The 10,512-nt window shown below is 37.3% G+C and overlaps 2 protein-coding genes across 2 annotated transcripts; both read left to right on the top strand.

Moving 5' to 3' along the window:
• The first annotated feature begins 8 nt into the window (after positions 1 to 8).
• Positions 9 to 3,205, top strand: LOC114147033 (protein THEM6-like). The gene is made up of 3 exons (XM_028021563.1): positions 9 to 156; positions 2,246 to 2,751; positions 2,838 to 3,205. Exons 2-3 carry the CDS (start codon positions 2,248 to 2,250, stop codon positions 2,943 to 2,945), a joined length of 612 nt encoding a protein of 203 aa, XP_027877364.1. The 5' UTR covers positions 9 to 156; positions 2,246 to 2,247; the 3' UTR covers positions 2,946 to 3,205.
• Positions 3,206 to 3,389: 184 nt separating this feature from the next.
• On the top strand, positions 3,390 to 9,638 carry LOC114147034 (protein THEM6-like). The gene is made up of 3 exons (XM_028021564.1): positions 3,390 to 5,332; positions 5,858 to 6,360; positions 8,420 to 9,638. The coding sequence occupies exons 2-3, from the start codon at positions 5,860 to 5,862 to the stop codon at positions 8,525 to 8,527; spliced, it is 609 nt and encodes a 202-aa protein (XP_027877365.1). The 5' UTR covers positions 3,390 to 5,332; positions 5,858 to 5,859; the 3' UTR covers positions 8,528 to 9,638.
• Positions 9,639 to 10,512: the final 874 nt, after the last annotated feature.

Here is a 10,512-nt window from a genome sequence, read left to right as displayed (position 1 = left end):
TCATTTTTCCTCCATTCATTCTAGGTCAATTTAAGAAGAACCACATGGTTTGTCTTTTAATGTGAAATCCATTACCGGAAGTCTTTAGAGTTAAAGACTTCGTGTATTGTAGTGACAGTGAAAAACTGCTGACACTACAAGACACGAACACGGCAGGTGAGTTTGAAGTTTTCCCACATGCTTGAATGTTGTAAAGTTTTACATTATGTTCAATAAGGTACATCTACTTCTTTACCGTATTGGTTATTAATGTCTTTAAACCACAATAGCTAGATTTTATTTTCGTTCTGAAGCAGGACCTCTTAAACTAAGATTCAGAATTTGAAATATGTTCAGTATTTCTGGGCCATGGTCCTGAGTCATAAACTGCTTTTTTAGAGTTTCAGAAAATATTTTATCAGTGGAAATCTCTTAATTCACTGAAACTGCTTGTCGTTAAGACAAACTCCTCATGCAGGGATAGCCTGCCTTTCTTGCAGAACCTGTCTGCGGGCTCCTATTTTGTGGGAAGTTTAGTGCAACATTTTGTCAGGATTTGCTGAGACTTGAGAAAATTCAAGAATTTCTGCAAGGCAAATAAACAGTTTTATTTGCTGGATATTGAGTGAGTTTCACACAGACGTAATGAGTTGAACAATGTTTTTTGTTGGCCAGTCTTTTACACTTACACTTTCTCTACATGTGTATGAATTCCAAACAGGTAAATAGTTTCACAAATTTTACGTGGAACTAAAATTTCACGCGTAGTATACAAAAAGGCTTTTGTGAAGCCACGATGAGTCAAAATGTCGCCATCTGACCACTGAGCCTGCAGAATTCAACGTAAAACGTGGAATATGTAAACTACTTGCGTATTGCAAGGAATCTGATTTATTTCAGTTTATTTATGTAGCGCTTAATCACAACATGTTTCCTGAAGTAACTCTGTGATAAAGAAGTCAGTTAAATCCAATCATACAGACAGACTCCAATACAATCCAAATTGGGCCATGCAGATAAGCTGAGCTAGAGATTAAAATGTTTTCTAAACCAGGAGATTGCAGAGTCTCACTGGTAGCATTCAGTTTTCCTGGATGAGTAAAGAGTGTTGGGGTTTCTGTGCAATGTGAACATTATCAAATGGAGAGGGAGGATGGAGAGTTAGAATTAAATAAAGACAAGTGGTACTAAAGATGTACATCTTTTAAATATTTCAAATGACAGAAAGCTTTGTCAGCTGTCTCAATCACCAACTTTTATTAGGACTAAAGTCCCACATACCATTGAACCATTTGTTTTGGCAGCAGAAGTTTAAATACATTACATTTCTAATTATTATATTTACCATATTTAAAGATTCTTAAAACATTTTCTGTTACATTAAACAGCTATAGCTCTGGGAGGTACATTTATTGTATTGATTAACTGAATTAGCTATTTTTGGAATATCAGATATGACTTATTTAATAAATGTGCTCTTTGGGTTTCCATTGTTGAGACTGATGCCAGTCCGCTCAGGGTCTGGCATCTTGTTTTACAAGCATGCGTTACAACTTGGATCTATTTGGACTCTGAATTCAGGTCAACTCCTGGAGTGGAAGATTAAAATAAAAGCATGTTTTAAAAATTATTTTCTGTGATTTGTAGTTGTAAAAGAAATTGAACCTTTTGGGCCATTGACAAAACACTATAAAACAGCAGATTAGATTCATCCCTGTTTCAATACACCTGAGTTAAATGACTGAATTACCCCTGAGTACAGAATTAAGCTCTAATCTTTTTTGTATTTGTATTGTGTCCTGTCCAGCAATTTAGCACTCTGAATGCTAAGAAGAAGCCCAACAGATTTGTTTGCAACTTTTGCTATAATGCTTTAGGTTCATTTAAAATGCAATAGACATGGAGACAGAAAAGAGGGGGTGAATAAAGAAAAGAAATATAAAGGAAAGAGAGATATAAGAAGAAAGGAAGAAGTACAAGAAAACACCCTAGAAGTCAGTTTATATCCCTGCAGAAAGAGAAAAAACTAAGAATCCACAGTGGCAAATATGCATCACTGAAAAGCAAACTGTACTAATTAATCCAAGATGTATTTAGTGGCAGCTGCAGCTGAAGGTGGTGTATCTGTCGGGGCCTGAATTCAAAGCTTATGATGAAAAAAAATATGCTGTAGTTACATATACCTGTAATTTAACATTACTATCAAAACAAATATGAGAGAACAGCATCATACCATCATTTATTTCCATCTGTCCTGTCCTTACAGAGATGTGGTGGGTGGTGTGGGTCCTTGCTGCGATAGTGTTTCTCTTCAGCACTCTGGATGTGTGGTACTTCCTGCGAGCGGGCGCCGTTCTTTTGCGGGCCTGGTTTCAACCTCCAGTGTGGGACGTCACAGGAGAGCAGGTCATGACGGGACGCGTCACCCCACGTGACATCGACATGTGCCACATGAACAATGCCCGGTACCTCCGGGAGTGCGACTTCGCCCGCTTCTCTCTCTACATGCGTAACGGTGTGTTCAAAGCAGCGCGGGCCCTCAGAGCCAACCTGGTGGTGGGGGCCACAACCATTCGCTACCGCAGGGCTCTGTGTATAGGAGAAGGTTACGATCTGTGCAGTCGTATCGTAACTTGGGATGACAAAGCTTTTTTCCTGGAGCAAAGGTTTGTGTCCACTAAAGACAGACTGGTGTGTGCCGTCATGTACTGCAAGCAGAGTGTGATACGCAGCAGCCCTGACAAGATCTTACAGCACCTGTGTAAACGGAAGGTAAGAGAGGAAGTGAAGGCTGATAGGATGAATCTGGGCACATACTAGCATCAAATGACAATAATCTTGTGTTTTGCTGCTTGTAGGTAGAGCCTCCTGAGTTTCCAGAGGACCTGCAGCATTGGGTCAACTTTATTTCTGCCAGCAGCCAGGCCCTGAGAGCTGAGAGTGGTCTTGAGGAGAAGAACAAATAGTTGGATGGACAGTATATCTTCCCTGAGACTCACCATCGTCTCAGAGAGAAATTAATAATCTGCACAGTTATGTCACTACTTCACTGTTGTGCCTGTTCTTTGCTCTAAGGGTACTTTGAACCCAATATTTAAAGATGTAACACAGGAATATTGGTGTACATTGCATTAAAAATGGTGTTACATCACAACTTTTCTAACTGTAAATATCTAATGTATGACAGGTTTTATAGCAGCAGCAATAAAACTAATCCATGGGTTAAGGTGTGAGTTTCTTATTGGGACGAAATATGCTTTCAAAGCACAAAAATGTTAGAAATAAAAATGACTTCTTGAGCTTTAACATCTGAATGCATTGTTTCTGTTGTACCATCTGAGGGCAGCTGTTAACATCTAGTGCCATTTTTTTCTACACAGGTATGTGCCAAGAAAAGAGCAAAACATTTGTTCATTTAATTAAGTCTAATGCTCTTTACTTGTATAAATCCATTACACTGATATATATTCAAGTATTTAGTTCTGTTCATTTTTCACAGCTAGTTAAAACCCAAAATGCACTTTCTCAAGAAATGAAAATATTATAGAAGACTGATTAAATAAGTAGTTTTGTTACTGTCTTATGGGGGAAGATTGCTGCCTTGACAGATGTCTAGAATCCAAAACTGTTCTGTATTAATAAGATGGGTGCTGTATTTGAGCATATTAATGCTAAGTTGAGTGGAAGAACAAACAGTGATAGAAAATTATGTCCAAGAAATTGGCAGTTGAAGCTTTAAAGGAATTGTAAAGTGATTGTATTTGATAGTTTAGTAAAGTTTCACAACATGTCAACTGCAGCTTCAAGGGATTCAGAAAAGGTTATAAAGGTCATGGGCCACAACTGCAATGCTTCCCGTACAAAGCTACTGACAACATCCGAAATATCTTACCTTGATTAATGGGAAAAAAGGACTTGATTGTTGCTCAATAATAAAATGTCCTCTTTTGAGATTAAATCAAATTCTAAATTTCAATTGCGCCATGTTAAGACTTAACTGGCCAGCCAATCGGACCTAAATATTATGGAGAAATTGGTGGAAGATGAGATACCATAGTCTTCAATGGTGAAAGGTGCTGTTAAAGGCAATTAACTTTCTTAACATTTATGTTGAACCACAGGGTGACTGTCTCCATGCAATGCAATATTGATGCAGTAATTCAGGAATTACTGCATCAACATTGCATTGCATGGAGGCAGTCAGTGTCATGAATCCAAACAGTGTTAAAGAGCTTAAATCATTTTAAACTTACAAGATAAACTTCAGGCGGCATGTAATACTTCTGTGATTATTAAGATATTTTCTTCAAAACCCATTAGCTTCAGGTTGTTTGTTTAGTGCGTCTAGCTTTAACGTAATATCTCTCACTAATTTGACTTGGTGTCGTCCTTAAGAGCAGAAGTTTGCTTTTCATTTGTGGCCTCTGAAATATCCACTTAACGACCTAGTGTTACTCATTGAACTGCTGAATTGCAATGTTCAAATCGGGTGTTAACTTCAAGACTATGTTTTCCACTTGAGCTGATGTTTGAGCAGCCATTTTAAAATTTACAAGGTAAATGGTTGTTATATAGTATTTCTTCTGTCATTAGGACAATGAGAACAACTACTCCACGAATTAACAAATTCATGTAGACTAAGTGTTTTTTCTGTCATCTGCTTGTTTTATGTAGGTTAAACATTCATATTCAGAGGGAACATATCTGTATCACTGCTATAAATCACTGGAAAAGATAGGAAACTCAAGATAAGGCTTTTCACCTTTTTTAATTCAGTCTTGTCTATTACCAGATTAATTAAACATGTAATCTAGCTATAATGTAAATTTTTTTTTTTTTTACTGTTATCAAATTTCTTTTTATCCTAATGTGTCTTTCTTACTATAAAGAATGTGTTTTTCGGTCTGAACGGCTGGTCAGGATAATTTATTGTAACCTAGTGGAATAAAAATAAAAAAGCAACGTGCAGGAAGCAGTAAATACAGTTTATTGGAGAAGATGTTAAATTATTTAAGCCAGCTTTCAAATTCTGGAAAGAAACATTTTCTACTTTATTTGAAATAGTTTACATTTTCTTTCATAGGAGAATTTTGCAATATGTAGATTTTGGATGAGCGTTTTGTACAATTTTTTTTTAAATACTTTTGATTAAAAATATTATTACAGCATTCCATGAGGTAGCTGTTAAAAAACCAAGAAGAAAAACCGTATTTGCATAATAAATCTGTAACCATGTCAACAGTCAGCCAATGAAGGTCCGTGTCGTCACACACCAGGAAGTCATGTCCGTTGAACCTACCGGCTTCTTGAAGTTGCATCCCGTCCTGTGGTAGCGCCTTCTGAGGGACGCACGGTGAGTTTTACTCTTGTAGATATATGCTTCTGATACGTTTTTGGACGGCGCTGGCATTGCGCCATAGTTTAATGCAAAGTGGCGACTTTTGCGTCAGAATTTACCCCCTCTACCTCCATAGGCCGGCAGCCTCCTACTGCTAACAGCTAGGCTAACAGATTTGACTTCCATAGCAGGTTTATTTGAAGGCAGCTGCGCTAACTTCCCACTCTTGTCAAGGTTGCAGTGCTTGGCTGTGGGTATATAAGACCTCTTTGCTTTAATTCTGGAAACATAGTAAGCGGCTCTGGAAAGTCCAGTTCACATTATATTGCGTACTTTCATATATGTATTCAAGTTGATTAGTATTAGTATTTATTTAGTAAAATGCTAAAATGTATTCTTACATTTCTAATCAAAAACTGCATATTATTGAAAGTATTTTTAAGCCATCCCATACATACAGCTTGTTAAAACACTTTTGTAAATTATTATTTGGTTCATTAGTTTTTATTTGTTGAATCTGTGTTTGGACTCTTGTTCCAGAGATGTTGCTGCTGGTGCTGAGCACCCTCCTCCTCCTCTTCTGCAACCTGGATGTGTGGTACTTCCTGCGAGGGGCCCAGGTTTTTGTAGAAGCATGGTTCCTACCCAGAATAGAAGACATTCTAGCTGAGCAAAGTATCGATGGCATGGTCCTTCCTCATGATTTAGACTATCTGGGCCATATGAACAACTCTAGATATCTGAGGGAGTGTGACTTTGCTCGCTTCCACCACTACATGAGAAATGGGTTGTTCATGGCCTCACGTAAACTTGGGGCCAAAATGGTAGTAGGGGCCTCCACCATTCGGTATAGGCGCTCTTTGGCCTTCAGAGAGGCTTTCCAGATTCGTACCAAAGTGCTAGGCTGGGATGATAAGGCCTTTTACCTAGAGCAGCGCTTCGTGTCTAAGAGAGATGGCTTTGTATCTGCAGTCATGCTTTGCAGGCAGAATGTGGTGGGCAGCAGCCCAGAAAGCATCATGGAATTTACCTACAAGAAGAAGGTGAGTAGTTTTGCACATTGAGTGTAATTGAGAATACATAAACACAGTTAGGGAAAATATTTAGATCATATGAACATTTCTGAGCACATTTTGTTTAAGAACAGCAGTTGCAACAGTTTCATTCTTCGATGAATTATTCATCGAAGAATAATTTAAAAACTCCCCATCGAAGGTCATTTTCAACTAATTATATTTCATAAGCAAAAATATGAAATCAGCTTTTACAAACAACTAAAAACATTCCTCTATACAAGTCAGGAAAATAAACAAGCAACTTGATAAATCAAGCTTACATGGAGCGCACATACACTCCTGATCAAAATCTTAAGACCAGTCAAAAAATTGCAAGAATTTGCATTTTGCACTATTGGATCTTAAGAAGGTTCTAAGTAGAGCTTCACAATGTTAAAAGAAGAAATCAGTGCAAGAGACAAGAACATTTGAGCGGGGAATTAATTGAAAACTGCATTTATACTCAAAGATGATTTTTTCAGCTGATCAAAGTTTAAGACCATAGCTCAAAAAAACCCGAAAACCCCCCAAAACAGAAACAAAGTGTCAAAAAAAAGGACTCAGTAATGAGTAGCTCCACCATTCTTGTTGATGACTTCAAACAATCGTTTAGGCATGCTTGATGCCAGTGTTTCCAGGAGGCTAGTGGGAACGTTGCTCCAAGTGTTGAAGATGGCTTCACGAAGGGCATCCACTGTCTGGAACTGATGTCCATTTTTGTAAACTTCCCTTGCCATCCATCCCCAAATGTTCTCAATTGGGTTTAGATCCGGGGAACATGCAGGATGGTCCAAAAGAGTGATGTTATTTTCTTGGAAGAACTCCTTTATCAGGCGGGCATTGTGAACTGCAGCATTGTCCTGTTGAAAAACCCAATCATTACCACACAGACGAGGGCCCTCAGTCATGAGGGATGCCCGCTGCAACATCTCCACATAGCCAGCTGCTGTTTGACGCCCCTGCACAACCTGAAGCTCCATTGTTCCATTGAAGGAAAACGCACCCCAAATCATGATGGCGCCCCCACCACTGTGCCGTGTAGAAAACATCTCAGGTGGGATCTCCCTGTCATGCCAGTAATGTTGGAAGCCATCAGGACCATCAAGGTTAAATTTTTTCTCATCAGAGAAGACAACTTTCTTCCACCTTTCAATGTCCCATGTTTGGTGCACCCTTGCAAAGTCCAAACGGGCAATTCTGTGGCGTTGAAGAAGACGTGGCCTTTGAAGACGTTTTTTGTTTCTGAAGCCCTTCTCTCGCAGATGCCGTCTGATGGTTATTGGGCTGCAGTCAGCACCAGTAATGGCCTTAATTTGGGTAGAGGATCGTCCCGTGTCTTGACGGACAGCCAATCGGATCCTGCGGCTTAGAGCTGGTGAAATTTTTTTGGGTCTACCACTTGACTTTTTTGTTCCATAACCCTCAGGATCGTTTAAAAAATGCAAAATGACTGTCTTACTGCGTCCAACCTCAGCAGCGATGGCACGTTGTGAGAGGCCTTGCTTATGCAGCTCAACAATCCTACCACGTTCAAAGTCAGTGAGCTTTTTTGCTTTTGCCATCAGGAGGTCTTGACAGTGTAAAGACTTCACAGAAAATGACATGGAATCCAGATGTTTGCACAGCTTTTGGCTTTTAAAGACTATGGTCTTAAACTTTTGATCAGCTGAAGAAATCATGTTTGAGTGTAAATGCAGTTTTCAGACAATTCCCTGCTCAAATGTTCTTGTCTCTTGCACTGATTTGTCCTTTTAACATTGTGAAGCTCTACTTAGAACGTTCTTAAGATTCAATGGTGCAAAATGCAAATTCTTACAATTTTTGGACTGGTCTTAAGATTTTGATCAGGAGTGTATACGTATCAAGAAAAATTTAATATAAAAATGTGTTTGCAATTTGAACGTGTAATTTGGTATTACCATTACTTTTTTGGGCGTTTTTAAACTTTTAAGGTTACTGTCAGTTTGTTATTTGGTGCAACTTGAACTCAGGGCTCCAATCTTCATGTGAATTTTAAGAGTGTGTTTAATGCTGTGTTTATTTACAGATTGAGTGTCCACAGTTTCCAGAGGAGCTCAAACACTGGATCAGCTTCATTTCAGCCAGCAGTCAGGCGCTGAGAGCAGAAAGCGGCTTGGAGGATAAAAACAAGTGAAGGCACACAAGATACTTTGGTATCATGAGTGGCGACGCATATCTCAGCATTGCACACACTCAAACATACCGGCACCTTTTAGAGTGTTTTAGTCATCTTCAAATACTCTACATATTCTTATTTGGGGCCAGTCTCACACACTGTTTCTTAATTGTTTGGTTTGTTTGATGTGAAAAACTTTATTTACTGCAGCTAAGTATAAAAAAACTTGAAATGAAGGAAACGTTTACTTTAAAATAAAGTGAATCCAAAACAAAGCTTTATCTTTGTGACTTACCAAGTAGTTGACTGTGAGTTGGGTGTTCTCATCTGAAAACATCACTGAATTTCAGATTAGCATGTAGCGCAAACATTAATATTCTACCGGCATAAATGCATGTTTCAAAACAATCTGAATATTTTTCAAGCCTGTTTCTTATAGTTTAGTAACAGCGTTATAACTTAGAATGAAAAACCAAAAACATGTTTAATGGACTATTTGAATTGGTATATTGAGCATGTTTTGACGAGGTTTAAAACTGTGAGCAGTATTTTTGAAGTGGTTATTACCTGTTAACAATCTGAAAGGGAATACTCTATTTTTAAAAATATAGCTAAACATTTGTCAGCACTTTATTTTACCAGATTGAGAAAAAAAGAGCCCTTATAGAAAAAGATGACCTCTTTATTAGAGCTGCATGTGATTTTTAAGAGAATGTTTTTGATTTGCAGGTATAATAATCAACAGCTAACAGGAGGTTGCTGGCAACTTTTCAAAACCTGCCACGCACAAGAAAGTATGAGTGTTTTTGTGCTCTTATTGAGAAAATAATTGAAATGTGGAAACTTGTCATTTATGCATCAGAATTTTCTTTTTGTAACCAAATTAACGTATTGTCCTTAGTTAGAGATATTACATTTTTTAAATGTATGCCTAATCTTTTATGTATTTATGCTGTCAATGCTCTGTTAAGGAAATCCTGGTTAATACCTTGAAGTTTGAGGATATGGATTGTATGTTTATTTTCCACCTACTGTTCTTTGATTTATGGAAAATGATTTGTCAGATATTATTTATTATGTTTGTTAATTATTTTTAATGCATTTTAAAATAAAAATGCACTGAACCTTGTTTTTGGGTCATTTCTTACAAATTAAGTACAGATTTTATTGTGATTTAATGTTCCTACATTTAAGATATGATACTGGTCAAAACTCTGACTGACTGCCCCTTCTGAATAAAAGCACGCCACTTCGATGGATATTTCAACACTGTAGGCACTGCACTTTTGAGGCTGTTGATTGAGTTACATGAATTGTGAAAGTTAAGCTGTTCTAGCATGACTGCTTCTACTGTCCTTCTAATCAGCAAATAAAGAAAAGATCCTCGCCATAAAGGGCTTATCTACTACTTGTAACACATTGACTAGATGTAAACATTCAATGGAAAACTGTTTCAAAGAACAGACCGATTCATTGAGAAGGGCAAAAAGGGAAATGTTTAATAAACTATAGACATATCAGACATTCATAGGCTTTATATGCCATATTGTGAGAGCTAACTTCAATGCAAGAGTTCTTATTTAAAATGAAATATATTTAGCTTTATTCAAAGTGACAAAGCTAAATAGCTTTATTCAATGTGATCAGTGCAATTAAAACAAAGCCCTTGCAGTGCTATTTACCCACATAGACTAACAAACACATCCAATACACATGATTGTTTTTATATGCAGTAATTCTCTTTTGTGCAATAAGTATACATATACGTTCTATTCTATTTTAAATTTTGGGGTTCTTGTACCAATTCTTGATGTGGCATTGCAAAAATTTCCAATTGTGGTACTAGTAAATGATTATCTTAATAAAAATATTTGAAATTCAAAATAGAAAACAGAATAATCACCATGAAGCAAAGTGTGTTAAAAAATGTGAATAATAAATGAATCAAAAATTATCCAAGACCACAAAAGTTATTTCAGGTATTTCAAATTACATTAACTATA

The sequence above is a fragment of the Xiphophorus couchianus genome, chromosome 6, assembly GCF_001444195.1.
Source record: "Xiphophorus couchianus chromosome 6, X_couchianus-1.0, whole genome shotgun sequence".
Taxonomy (NCBI): Eukaryota; Metazoa; Chordata; class Actinopteri; order Cyprinodontiformes; family Poeciliidae; genus Xiphophorus; species Xiphophorus couchianus.
Note: the sequence above shows the minus strand (reverse complement) of the source record. Positions and strands in the feature narration are given on the sequence as shown.